Source organism: Pristis pectinata, chromosome 38 (genome assembly GCF_009764475.1).
Source record: "Pristis pectinata isolate sPriPec2 chromosome 38, sPriPec2.1.pri, whole genome shotgun sequence".
In the NCBI taxonomy this organism is placed as follows: Eukaryota; Metazoa; Chordata; class Chondrichthyes; order Rhinopristiformes; family Pristidae; genus Pristis; species Pristis pectinata.
The window spans coordinates 5,657,458-5,672,136 of NC_067441.1; the positions used below are offsets into that span (position 1 = coordinate 5,657,458).

At 48.5% G+C, this 14,679-nt stretch overlaps 1 protein-coding gene across 7 annotated transcripts in view; it reads left to right on the plus strand.

Moving 5' to 3' along the window:
* ltbp3 (latent transforming growth factor beta binding protein 3) overlaps positions 1–14,679 on the plus strand; it is a 118,969-nt gene that overhangs the window by 84,589 nt on the left and 19,701 nt on the right. For 6 of the 7 annotated variants that reach the window (XM_052044926.1, XM_052044931.1, XM_052044929.1 and 3 more), the window contains 6 exons: positions 785–801; positions 3,898–3,967; positions 4,769–4,855; positions 11,698–11,823; positions 12,661–12,792; positions 14,020–14,142. In XM_052044926.1, the coding sequence (XP_051900886.1) occupies positions 785–801; positions 3,898–3,967; positions 4,769–4,855; positions 11,698–11,823; positions 12,661–12,792; positions 14,020–14,142 (555 nt within the window). The remainder of the gene's footprint in view (positions 1–784; positions 802–3,897; positions 3,968–4,768; positions 4,856–11,697; positions 11,824–12,660; positions 12,793–14,019; positions 14,143–14,679) is intronic. The other variant, XM_052044928.1, reaches the window with a different exon arrangement.

Below are 14,679 nucleotides of genomic sequence, written 5' to 3' on the forward strand. Positions count from 1 at the left end.
ACGTATATCCATTTATACACACACATACACTCATATGCATAAATATGCACATTCACACACCCACTCACATTGACACCCACACACAGTCGGACTGACACTCACATATTCACACACACTTACACACATGCACTCCTTCATTCTCACTCACTTATTCACAATTCACTCAAGCAATTACACTCATACAGGCAGTCACTTACACCTATGCACAGTCACTCACTCACATAAACAGCCTGATTGACACACAAACACATACAAACACACACGTGCATGCATTTACTCACACACACTCACAGACTGATTCACACACTCATTCATTCACACTCTTTCACTCAAACACACACACTCCCACACACTCATTCACACATATATTCCTTACATATTCACTGACTTACAGACTCATTCACTCACACATACACTCATGCACATGCACTCACACTCACATTCAGTCACTCACTCACTCAAGCTCTCTCTCACACACACACACTCCTGCTCATTCACGCTGATGGAACAGGGACCTGTGTCTGTGATATTTTTCACCTACTCCCTCCCATGTGCAGAATGGGAATGTAACAAAGCCATTCTCTAGCCTCTAGTAACAGTAACTGTGTTTCCTACTTGAAGAAACTTTCTCAGCTGTAGGAATGTTATCTCTGATATGCAGTAAATGTGTTTTCTCTGCTGTAATGACCCCTTGCTTGTACTAACTCTGCCTACAGCCTGAAGTGACCCTGTCTGCAGTCTGCTACACCTGTAGTAACCTTGTCTCTCTTTTCTCTCTACACAGCAACCACCATCGCCCTGGTAAGTGTAAGATTTCTATAGATTGTTGCATGCTTAACTTTCCTCTGTGCTGAACTGCTTTTTTAAGATATAGAAAGCCGACAAACATCCTTTATTCCAATTGTAACCACCTGCTAACCACTGGCTATCTGGAAATGTTGTCATTTGTTTATTTTCCATCAGCCTTGTTTACAGTTAATTGAAATGGATTTTACTTTTGTTCTTTCCTTTTCCTCCCTCCCTCTCTCCTTCCCCTATCTCTCCCTTTCCCTCCCTACCTTTCTCTCTCACTTTCCCTCTCTCCCATCTCTCTCGCCCACTCTCCCTCTCTTCCTCCCTCTTTCTCTGCTTCCCACTCTCTTTCCTTCCCCTCTCCCTGCCTTACTCTCTTTCCCTCTCTCCCCATCCCGTTCAACTCCCTTTCTCTTGCTCTCCCTTCCTCTCTTTCTCTGCTTCCCACTCTCACTTTCTCGCCTTCCCTCTCTCTCCCCCCTCTTCACCCCTCTCCCTCTCACTTTCTATATCACTTTTTCTCCCTCTTGTTCCCTCTCTCACTCTCTCTGCAATTTCTTTTATTACTTTTTGTTTCTTTTCTGTTCATTCTTGTCCCTTTTTCATCTTCCCCAGTCCTTCCAGTCCTTCCTGTGTCTCTCCACTCCTGTCTCATCTCTACCCCATCTCCTTTTCTCTCTTTCTTAATTACAACCCATTCCTTCTCCCATGGGAAAGTTAAATATTTGCTATTTCTGTGGTACTTCTGATGTACTTAAACATCCGCACACTCTTCACAGGAGCATTATCAAAGAAAACCTAACACTAAACCACGTCAGGCGATATTTGGACAGGACCAAAGCTTGCTCAGAGGTTCTCTCCCTTACTTACTTATTATGACACAGAAGGAGGCCATTCAGTCTGTGCTAGCTCCCAGCAAACCGATCCCATTTGGTCCACACCTCTTATTTTCCCTTTAGCCCTGTGACTCATTCTCTCTTGCCTGCCCATCAACTACCCTTTGATTCTTTTGGCAACTTACATCAGCCAATTAACCTACTAACCTGCCCGTCTTTGGGATGTGGGAGGAAACCAGAGCGCCCGGGGGAAACCCACGCGGTCACAGGGAGAACGTGCAAACTCCACTCAGACAGCGCCGGAGGTCAGGATCGAACGCAGGTCGCTGGAGCTGTGAGTGTCTATCTAAGGAGTGTCTTAAAGATGGTCATAGAGTCACAGAAACTGACTCTTCAGCCCAACTGGTCCATACCGACCGAGATCCCCATTTGCCTATGTTTGGCCCATACTCCTTTAACCCTTTCCTATCCATTTCCTTGTCCAAGTGCCTTTTAAATGTTGGTAATGTACCTGCCTCAACCACTTCCTCTGGCAGCTTGTTCCATAAACGGACCACCCGCTGGGTGAAGGGGTAGAGAGGTCCAGGGAGGGAATTGCAGAGCTTGGGCCCAGGTGGATAACATTTGACCTGCAAAGGTGGAGAGTTGGGGAATGGTGTAAGAACCCAAAATTGGATGAGAGAGGTAATTGGATTAGTCAAGCCAAGTTTATTGTCATGTGTACAAGTACAGTGAGGTATAGGTACAATAAAAAACTTGCTTGCAGCAGTGTCACAGGCACGTAGGTACAGACAACACACAGAATATAAAATATACATAAAATTATACAAGAGAGCGAAGAGAGAGAAGAAAAAAGACATTAGTGCAAAAAAAAAAGACGTGCTCAGAGACTAGTCCATGATAGTGCCAGAGGTGGTCCACAGTGCTCCGTTGCTGAGGTAGGGTTAGGATTGTGCAGAGTTCAAGAACCTGATGGTTGTAGGAAAGTAGCTGTTCCTGAACCTGGTGGTGTGGGACTTCAGGCTTCTGTGCCTCCAGCAAGAAGAGGGTGTGATCCGGATGGTGGGAATCCTTGATGATAGATGCTGCCTTCTTGAGGCAGCACCTGCTGTAGATGTTGTCAGTGGTGGGGAGGGCTGTGCCCATGATGGACTGGTCTGTGTCCACTGCTCTGTGCAGCCTCTTGCATTCTGTGTTTTGGAATTGCTGTACCAGTCTATGATACAACCAGTCAGGATACAGTCAGGAGAGAGATGTAGTGCTGGAAGAGACTACATAGACAGGGAGCAAAAGTAGCCTTCGGAATGTTTGAAAACAAATACAGGGATTTGAAACTGAAGGTGTTTCTATATCGGGAACCCATGAGGGTCATAGAGCACAGGAGGTGGATGAAGCCATGGCACAATTACGGACAGCAGAGTGTTGGATGAGCTCAGGACTAGGGTCAGGGCTGACACCCACACTGATGCATCATGTGTGCACAAGCACAGCCAATGAAGTTATGCATTGGCAAGTGCCGAGATGCTGATTGGAAGTGAGGAAGGACACCATTTGATTAAGTAGCATTCAGCACCATGGAGAGGGAATGGTGGGAGACCTGTCCATTGATTTCCCAGGAGGGCCAGTGATGTAGGGGAGGCACTTGCTATGGGTTTCTAGGAACTCAGGATGAATGGGGCAGGGAAAATCCAAGCAGGAGAGTCATCCTGAGGGACACCAGAATGCACTAACAATACATGAGATGCCTTTAATATTCCTCTAAAATTATTCCAAACCATCGGCCCATTTGGGAAGACATTTAATCCATTTGGAATGTGCTCAGAAAGGGAAGTTGTTTGATGAATTAGGATTGTGTACAGTGGGAGTGAATGGGAAGGGATTGGATCCATTAGGATTGTGTGCAGTGAGAATAAATGGGAAGGGGTTGTGTCCATTTAGATTGTGTACAGTGGGTGTGAATGGGAAGGGGTTGGATCCATTAGGATTGTGTACAGTGGGGGTGAATAGGAAAGGTTTGGGTCTGTTGGGAATTGTGCACAGTGAGAGTGAATGGGAAGGGGTGGAGTCCATTTAGATGGTGCACAATGGAAGTGGTTAGGAGAGAATTGGGGCTCTCCTATTCAATAGTCCTCAATGCTCATTGGCTAGGCTCTGTTGTGACAGTGCTGTCAGAGAGAATGGAGTGGGAATGGAGGCTTCTGATGGGGTGAGCTGCTGTCAGACACCTCATTTGTAAACTGGTGGTTTTTCTCTTTCTGGGGTCAACCAGGTACCTACCTTCAGCCTCACGGAGAAAGTGTTCTCAGCAAGCTTCATCCCGTTCGGATCAAGATTCCCGGGTGAGTGTTCATGGAGAGGGGCCTCATTCCTTACTTGAACCCCTGGGAATGTTGGGGTGGTGGGGATTGTTGGATACTCTGCAGTTGTGTCCAGTGAAGGAGTGTGTGCAGTCTGTGGGAACTCAGGCACAAGCCCTGCCCAAAGCAGTCATCATTTTCCCAGTAGGGTTGGTTTACCAGCTTCAGGCCTGGGTGTGGGAAGTGACAGCTGGCGATCCGATTCCTAGATTGGCTGGGAGCAGGACTCAGACCAAGGCAGGATAGGGGTCCACGTTGACCAGCACACAGCTCTCAATCAAAGCTCTGCAACAACATCGGCATTAAACACTCCCAGGGCAGGGACAGCATAGGTTAGACATAGAGTGAAGATCCGTCTACACTGTCCCATCACACACTCCCAGGGTCATATACAGTGAAGCTCCCTCTACACTGTCCCATCACACATTCCCAGGGTTAGACACAGTGAAGCTCCCTCTACACTGTCCCATCACACATTCCCAGGGTTAGACACAGTGAAGCTCCCTCTACACTGTCCCATCACACATTTCCGGGGTTAGACACAGAGTGAAGATCCCTCTACACTGTCCCATCACACATTCCCAGGGTTAGACACAGAATGAAGCTCCCACTACACTGCCCCATCACAGACTCCCAGGGTTAGACATAGAGTGAAGCTCCCTCTACACTGTCCCATCACACACAGGGTCTAACACTACCGCAGTCCATGCACCCTAATATTTCCACTGTTAGCTAAGATCTGTACTGTGATAAAAGCTTTTCTTTTGCTTTCTGCCTTACCAGTAGAATTGGAAGCACGACCTACGACCCCAGCTGTTAAACTGCTGCCTCCGGAGCAGTCCATGGAGTTTGGACCATCCAAGGTTATAGGTAGGTAACCCTTTCCTTGCTGAATCAAACTGGGAACAGAATGTGGGCCATACTTGCAAGACGTGTAAGACCCTTATCCCTTGATGTGTAACAGGCCAGGACAGTAACAGTTTTGTTAAAGTGATGTCCAGTGAGTTGTCCTTTTGCTTTATTTTTGGTGAGGTTTTTAGTTGATGGGGTTAGTGGATGTGGCCCAGTGTTGTGCAAAGTCAAATTTATTGTCACATGCACAAGTACATCTATGCACAGGTGCAATGAAAAACTTGCTTGCAGCAGTATCACAGGCACAGAGCATCAGATACACAACATTCACAAGAAAAACATAAATTAAACATAAATTATACACATGTACACAATTAGAACAACAAAAAAACAAAGTCCATTGTAGTACAAAGTGGTCAAAATGTTGCTATACTGAGGTAGTGATTAGGGTTGTGCAAGTCGGTTCAAGAACCGAATGGTTGAAGGGAACTAGTTGTTCTTGAACCTGGTGGTGTGAGACTTCAGGCTTCTGTACCTCCTGCCTGATGGTGGCTGTGAGAAGATGACATGGCCCATATGGTGGGAATCTTTCATGACTGATGTTGCCTTCTTGAGGCTGCGCTTCCTGTAGATACTACCGATGGTGGGAAGGCATGTGCCTGTGATGTATTGGGCAAAGTCCACTACTCTCAAGAAGCAAATGCTCCCTTTGTCCTAACTGGCAGGCTCCCATTCACCCGTCACTTCCCACCACCCCGTCACTGTCCTACACTTGTCCCGGTCCAGTAACACCTCGACATTATAATTCCTATCAAACACTCTCCCTCCTCACCTCCCACCTCACTGTCTCATTCCTCCCTATCTCTAACGTCTCCACACCTCCAACCCTTCAGGATTTCTGAACCAGTTCGTCGCTGAATTTAATGGCACAACCTAGGTCCCAAGTTCTGGAATTTCCTCCCTGATCCTTTCTGCCTCTTTACGACCAATTCCTGGGATTGCAGGACATGTAAAGGGAAGGTACATATTTAATGTCAGGACCCTTAACAGCGTTGATGTACAGAGGGATCTTGGGGTCAAAATCCATAGCTCCCTGAAAGTGCACAGATTAAAAGGGTAGTAATTGAAGGGTTTATGGCATGCTTGCCTTCATTAGTTGAGGCATTGATTTCAAGAGACAGGAAGTTATATTGCAGCTTTATAAAACTCTGGTTAGGCTGCATCTGGAATATTGCATTCAATTCTGGTTGCCCCTTAATAGGAAGGATGTGGAGGCTATGGAGAGGGTTCAGAAGAGGTTTACCAGGATGCTGCCTGGATTAGAAGGCATGTGCTATCAGGAGAGGTTGGACAAACTTGGGTTGTTTTCTCTGGAGAGGTGGAGACTGAGGAGAGTCCTGATAGAAGTTTATAAAATTATGAGAGGCATAGGTAGAGTAAACCATTGATATCTTTTTCCCGGGGTTGAAATGTCTAATACTAGAGGACATGCATTTAAGGTGAGAGGGGGAAAGTTCAAAGGAGATGTGCAGGGCAACTTTTTTTGGATGCAAAGTGGTGGGTGCCTGGAATGTGCTGCCAGCAGTGGTGGTGGAGGCAGATAGGATAGAGGTGTTTTAAGAGGCTCTGAGATAGGTACGTGGATGTGCAGAGAATGGAGGGATGTGGACCATGTGCAGACAGAAAGGATTAAGTGCCATTAGATTAATTGGGGCCTGTTCCTGTGCTGTACTGTTCAATGTTGTTCTGTGTATGAAGAGAGATTGGGTCAATTGGGCTTATATTGGCTAGAGCTGAGAAGAATGGGGGAGGACCTCATTGATATATAAAATCCCAATGGGGCTGGACATTCAAGGCACAGGAAGAATGTTCCCAATGGTGTGAACTCCCAAACCAGGGATCACAGCCTAAAGATACGGGGTGGGCCATTTAGTGGGGAGATGAGGTGAAATTCTTTCACTCTCCCACCGCAGGCAGGCAGCTCATTAAATATATTCCACAAGGAGTTAGATGGAGTTCTTATGTCTAAAGAGATCAAGGGTTATGGAGAGAAAGCAGGAATATGGGGCAGAATTTGGATGATCAGCCATGACTGTGTCTCCTTGGAGCGACGGAGGATGAGGGGGGACCTGATAGAGGTGTATAAGATGATGAGAGGCATTGATTGGGTAGATAGTCAGAGGCTTTTTCCCAGGGCTGAAGTGGTTGCCACAAGGGGAGATGGGTTTAAAGTGCTGGGGAGTAAGTATAGAGAAGATGTCGGGGTAGGTTCTTTACTCAGAGAGTAGTGAGTGCGTGGAATGGGCTACTGGCAACGGTGGTGGAGGCGGATACGATAGGGTCTTTTAAAAGACTTTTGGATAGGTACATGGAGCTGAGAAAAATGGAGGGCTATGGGTAAGCCTAGTAATTTCTAAGGTAGGGACATGTTCGGCACAACTTTGTGGGCCAAGGGGCCTGAATTGTGCTGTAGGTTTTCTATGTTTCTATGAATGATGGAGCAGGCTCAATGGGCCGATTGAACACAAGAGGAGAAGGTCACCAGGCCCCTCAAGCCTGCCCTGCCATTCAATGTGATCACAGCTCATCTACCCAAGGCCTCAGCTCTTTCACTGTGCCAGATCCCTGTGGCCCTCAATCCCTTCGATCTTTCAAAAATCTATCTTTCTCCAGCTTAAATACTTCTAATGATCCTGCCTCCACATCTCTCCAGGACAGAGAATTCCAGGCGTTCACCGCCCTGCAAGAAGGAATTTCTATCCACCTCAGTTTCAAATGAATGCCCCTTTATCGTGTAACTACGTCCCCTCGTTCGAGACTCTACTACTAGTGACACATCTTGAAATCTACCGTCATGTTCAGGCAGAAGATACAAAAGCCTGAAAGCACATACCCGCAGGCTCAAGGGCAGCTTCCATCCCGTTGTTATAAGACTATTGAATGGACCTCTTGTACAATAAAATAGACTGTTGACCTCACAATCTATCTCATCGTGGCCCTTGCACCTTATTGTCTGCCTGCACTGTAACTGTAACACTTTATTCTATATTCAGTTGTTGCTTTTCCCTTTGTATCACCTCGATGTACTGATGTGATGAAATGATCCGTATGGATAGCGTGCAAAACAAAGTTTTTCACTGTACCTCAGTACATGTGACAATAATAAACCAATTTACCATGTCCCCATTAGGACCTTGTATGTCTTTGTAAGATCTCTCCTCATTCTTTTAAACTCCAAGGAATGCAGATCCAAACTGTCAACCCCCTCTTCATGGGACAACCCTCTCATCCCAGGAATTAGTCTGGAGAATCACTTTTGGACAGACTCCAATGCTACTTTATCCTTTCGTAGGTAAGGGGACTAAAACTGCGCACAGTACTCCAGGTGTAGACTCACCAACACCCCATACAATTGTTACTAAACCTATTTCTAAACTCCAATCCCTTTCCAATAAAGACCAATATGCCATTCAACTTCTTAACCACTTGTTGCATTTGCCTGTTAACTTTCCATGGTTCGGTGTCAGGTTTTCTTTGCTCAAACTCCTGAATCAGATCTTAGAAAGGAATAGCTCAGAATCCAGATGACCAACATTCTTACCAAGTACAGTAATCGTTGTTGTACAGGAGCACAGAACAACTTGGGTTTATATAGCACTTTAACATAATAACGTTCTTCACAGGAGGATTATTAAAACAGAATCTGACTGCCCTACACTAACAGCAAAAAAAACCAGAAGCATGAGTTAAGTGTTTTAACACAATAAACATTTGCATTTTTAAGTAAAGTTGAGTTGCAATTTTAAGCCTGAAGTGAAAAAGCAAGCAGTGGATCAGATTCTCATCATTTCCAATAAGCAATCTGCTAGAGGAACTTGTTTGTTGTTCCAGCATCTTGTTTGTTGCTCTAGATTCCACCATTTGCAGTGTCAACATGTTCAGAATTATAGATGAGATGAATTTCAGGAACTGTATTTTACTCAAGGATTGTGTGTAGCATGTTTATGTTTGGACACTGGTAGTCCAGTGAGGGGACCAACCCTTCTGCTTCTTCTAATGCAGTGAGATCTTAACACCCATTGGGTTAAGCAGGAAGGGGTCTTGGTTTAATGTCACATCCAACAGGCAGCTCCTCTGACAATGCAGTGCTCCTGCAATACTGCATGGTGAGACCAGTAGACAAGGCAGCGTAGAGGACACACAGCACACTTTCCAACATCAGCCGAGGCACAGGGTAGGGAGATCACGCTGGAACAATATAAAACACCAGTTATCTGCACTGGGAGCACCCTATCCAGTTCTGGATAATCTCCTCCGCAGCCCCAGAAACAGAGAGGAGATCTACGAGTTCGTCACCAGCACTGGAGAACATTCATTGCAGGCACAGAATAAACCAGGTGGAACAAAGGAGAGAACGGGCAGATTTACTTGCGGCCCATCAAATTAGGAGAGGCCTGGACAGAGTGAATAAGGAGGTAGAAGGGGGGCCAATTAGGAAATATAGGTTTAAGTTAATGGGTAGGAAGATTGGGGGGTACTTGAGGAAAAATGTTTTCACCCAATGAGTGGTGGGGGCCTGGAACTTAGAGCCTGAAAAGGGTGGTGGAGGAAGATGACATTTCAAAAATATTTGTATGAGTACTTGAGTACCCCACCAAGTCACTGACCAGGGACATCTGGGCTCAGATGAAGCAGATTCTTTTTCAGTCAGCATGGATTCAGTGGTCTGAATGGCCACATTCTGTACATTTCTATGATTCTGTAAACCAACCCAGATTAAAGCCTTGAGAGGGGCTTGGTGGAGTCGCTTACCTTAGTAACTGGTCAAGACAAGTCTGGAGCTGCTGTGGTAAATGTTGAGCCTGTGCACACATGCTTAGGGCCTGCCTTCCAGCCAATTCTCTTCATAATAAGATTATGACCTAATTTGTAATGTTTTGAAAAATATAACTGTGGTTGGCTCCAACATTTCATTGGGAGGGATGCCGGCCGACAAGGAGATACTGCCATCTGGTGCTCAGATCCAGAACTGGGAACTCAGGGCACAAAATAAACAGGGAATTGCACCTCGTGACTTCAGTGCGTAGCTAATCCCAAGAGAGCGCTCTGGAGTTGTTGGGGCTCCCCCAGATGTGTGTCAAAAGTTCAAATAAAGAGGTTGTAAAGTGTGCTGAATTAACACAGACTAGATAGAGTTTGGCACAAGCACATTTAGGGTGATGCAGAGGCGCAGCCACTACAGCCACCACCTCACAGCTCCAGCGACCCGAGTTTGATCCCAGCCTCCGGCGTTGTCTGTGTGGAGTTTGCACGTTCTCCTTGTGAATGTGTGGGTTTCTCCCGGGTGCTCCGTTTACCTCCCACATCCCAAAGACCTGTGGGTCGGTGGGTTAATTGGCAGCTGTAAGTTGCCCCTGGTGCGTGGGTGAAGGGTAGAACCTGGGGGGGAGTTGATGGGAATGTGGGGAGAATAAAATAGAATGCGTCTAAATGGGTGCAAGATGGTCAGCATGGACTGAATGGGCCGAAGGGCGTGTTTCTGTATTGTATGACTCCATTAAGCAGTCATACAATACATGATGGCGGCACGGTAGCATAGTGGTTAGCGCGACGCTATTACAGCACCAGCGATCGGGGTTCGATTCCCGTCACTCTCTGTAAGGAGTTTGTACATTCTCATGTGTCTGCATGGGTTTCCTCCGGGTGCTCCAGTTTCCTCCCACATTGCAAAGACGTACGGGTAGATTAATTTGGGTTTAAAATAGGCGGCGTGGACTCATTGGGCCAGAAGAACCTGTTACCACACTGTAAATAAAATTTTTTAAAAATTTAAAAATTTAAATTGTAAAACAATGTCAAGCAGGAATGTACACTACCTGCAAACAGGAACTTAAACATCATACTCCCATAAGCATAAGGATGGGGAACAGGAGAAGGCCACCCAGACTGTCTAAGATCATGGCCGATCCTCTTCCTCATCTAGAGCACCACACAAAAAATGCTGGAGGAACTCAGCAGGTCAGGCAGCATCTATGGAGGAAAATGAACATCGGACATTTTGGGCCAAGACGCTTCATCCTGATGAAGAGTCTCGGCCAGAAACATTGGCTGTTCATTTCCCTCCATAGATGCTGCCTGACCTGCTGAGTTCCTCCGGCATCTTTTGTGTGTTGCTCCAGATTTCCAGCATCTGCAGTCTCTCTTGTGTCTCCTTTTCCTCGTCTACTTTGCTGCCAGATCCTCCATCCTCTGACTCCTGAGTGTCAAAGTGAAAGGCATTGTTGAAAATAAATGCATTGCAGAAAAGAAAATTATTGCAATAAGTCGTAGAGAGACACAGTGCACAGAAACAGGCCCTTTGGCCCAACAGGTCATTGCTGACCATGAATTACCCACCTATATTTTGCCCATTTACCAGCATTTCGTCCATAGCCTTCCATGGCTTGGTGATTCAAGTACTCATCTCCTCTTGTGAGAGAGCTGGCCTCCACCAACCCCTTAAACATTGCATTATTTTGCCCATTTACCAGCATTTTGTCCATAGCCTTCCATGGCTTGGTGATTCAAGTACTCATCTCCTCTTGTGAGAGAGCTGGCCTCCACCAACCCCTTAAACATTGCATTCCAGAGAGGGAGATGGGGCAGTGGTGGGTGTGTTGTGGAGGAAATTCTAGAGCTTAAACCCAGGAGCTGCTAATAGGCTGATTCAATGGTGAGCGAGAGGGATTGAAGTAGGTTGTGGGGCTAGGGGAATGGAGGGAAGGGGGAGATTACAGAGATGGGCACGGGCGCCACGGGGGAGTAAAGAGCGGAGCTGATGAACTGTTGACGGTAAAACGTTCCTGCTTGTTATCTTTCAGAAATGGACACGTGTAAAGTCGACCGAGGTATCTGTGGACACGGCGTCTGCGTTTATGACCCTGCCGGCTACACCTGCGCCTGTCACACTGGGTATCAGCTCCACCCCCACTTCAAACAGTGCGTAGGTGAGAATCGGAAAGCCTCGCAGTCCTGCACCGCCTTTCACGGGCTGAACATCCACCAGTGGGAGGGGCAGTGCTGCAGAGCTTCGCGGCCTCTGAAGTATTTCTGAAGTGTAGTCCCTCTTCTTGGAAATGCAATGGTATATTTGCACACAGCAAGCTCCCACAAACAGAATGATGACTGGGCTTAATAGTTAGATGATCTTTTAAGTGTGGTCAGGGATAAGTATGGACACAGGATTAGGTCCTCATTGTTTACATGCAGGGGAGAGGTCAAAGCAACTCACCTGGAATACAGCTCCTCCTGCAGCGCGGCGCTCCCTCACCACCGCCCTTCCCACAGCGCAGTGCTCCCTCACCACCCCCCCCCCCCCCCCCCCCCACAGTGCTTTGTGCACCTCTGGTGTGAGTGATCTCCCTCCTCAGGACCTGGCAAACATCAACCCTCTGGTCAGATCCAGAACTCAGAGACAGCTTGGTATGACCATGGTGCTCGCAGGAAGCCCTGTGCGTGGGTTACTGCTGGGGAATGGTTTGCCTCTCCATACTGAGAAGCCCCGGACCGTATGTACAAAGTAAACCTCCTTCCCCAGTAATATCCAACAGTCCCATGAGTCTCCCATCTCACTGCAATCCTCCAGTTCCGGCCTCTCGATCATCCTCCAGTTCCCATCTCTTGCGGATGGCAGCTGTAACTGGAGATCCATCCCTGAACCCCTCTCTCTCCTTCCTTAAATCCTGGGTGTTGGGCTGGGCCTCTGACCAGTAACGTGGCCATCGGTTGGGGTGGGACCCTACCTCAGCAGGCCTGGTTAAACGTGTACTCCTTCTCCCCACCAGATGTCAACGAATGCGACAACAATCCGTGTGGGGCCAGGAAAGGCAAGTGTGTGAATTCCATTGGCACCTACACCTGCCTCTGTTACCGTGGCTACCAGTTACAGGAGCTTCCAGAAGGCAGTACCTGTGTCGGTAGGTTGTGACTTCCACCCCTTCGCTTAGGACCCTCGCCTCCCCAACCCTGACCTTACCCCACCCCCTCGCTCTGGACCCCCCTCTCCATCCTCCTCACTCTCCTCTACACCTCAACTCATCCCCTCCCCCTCACTCCAGACCCTCTCCTTCCTCCCCAACCCCTCATTCTGGTCCTTCCCCCTCCCTCCTTCCTCTCTTCATCCCCCTCCCTCCCTCCACACCTCAATGCATCCCCTCCTCATCCAGACCCTGCCCTTCCTCCCCACCCCTCGCTCTGGACCTTCCCCCTCGCCAACGCTGTCCACACCCTCACCCTCCACATCTCAACCCACCCCCTCCCCCTCACTCCAGACCCTCCCCTTCCTCCCCCAGCCCCCTCACTCTGGACCTCCCCCTCCCCCAATCCCCCAAACAACACACCCACCCTTCACCACTCCAGACCCTCCCCCTCCCTCACTCTGGACTCTCCCTCTCCCCCCCTCACCTCATTCATCCTCCCCCTCTCCAGATCCCCCCTCACTCTGGACCCTCACCCTCTCCCAGTCACCCTGTCACCCCTTCACCCTCACTCCGCCCCCTACAACCCACCAACCCCCTCACTCCGGACCGTCCCCTACCACTCCCACCCTCCCCCACCCCATCATTCCAGACCCAAAGCTATGGACGCTCCCCCATCCCCCACCTCAACCCACCCACCCCCTCACCCAGGAACCCCCTCCTCCTCCATTCCCCCCAACCTTGACTCACCGCACTCGCCCCACACCCTCCCCTCCCTCTATACCCCAATTTTACCAGACCTTACTCCTCCACCCCTTTTCGCTCACCTCCCACCCCACCCCTTCACACTGCCTCTGAACCCCACCCTCCACATGTGTCATCCCTCCCGCCAGCAAACTCCTACCCCTCTCCCCTTAACTCTGACTCAAGATGGCACTATCCATATTGGTCCATCCCCTCACCCACCCCCTCTCCTCATTCTGGATCCCACTCCCTTCCTCCCCTCACCCTGGTGGGTTAATGGGTGGTTGATGGTCAGCATGGACTCGATGGGCTGAAGGGCCTGTTTCTATGCTGTACCTCTCCATGACTCGACTCTGCCACTCCACACTGTCCCACTGTCGCCCTGTCCCACTGTCGCCCTATCCCCTGTTGCCCCAGTTGAGCCTCCGCACCCTGGGTGTGCACACCCCTTCACTCTCTGACCACTGTCGCTGTGTGTTCCAGACATCAACGAGTGCAGCGAGGGGCTGCTGTGCACCAATGGCCGATGCGTCAACACCGAGGGCTCCTTCTTCTGTCACTGCCACACGGGCTACCGACTGGTCAGTCACCAGACTGCCTGCGAAGGTAACTCCCCTCCGACCCCGGCAGTGCTGAGCAGTTCGGCTCGGTTGTGTCTCACCGAGACACAATGTCCACCCAGCCTCACTGCAGTGGCCTGTCTGTCACTCCACAGTTCCACTTGTAACTGTGTGTGTGGGCATTGCAGAGAGTGAAAAGGGAAAAAAGACTCTACTGCCTGTCTGTGCGTGTGTGTCTGCCTATCTATTGCTGTGTCTGTCTGTCTGCATGAGCATGTCTGTATGTGTGCTGTCTATCTCTATGTCTGTCTGTGTGTATACGTGCTTGTGCCTGTCTGTGGGTGTGTATGCATCTGTATGTGTGTGTGAGTGTGCGTGAGTGTGTCTGTCTGTCTGTATGTGTGTGGATGTGTGTGTGTATGAATCTGTGTCAGCTCTTGAACAGCACCCACTGGATTCCAGAGAATACAAATTAACTTTATTTTGTTTGGACAGTTTTTTAAGTCGATCACAAGGCTGATTATTGTCTGACCCTAATTACTCCTGAGATGAGTGACTTGTCAGTTGGAGTTGGAACAGTCAA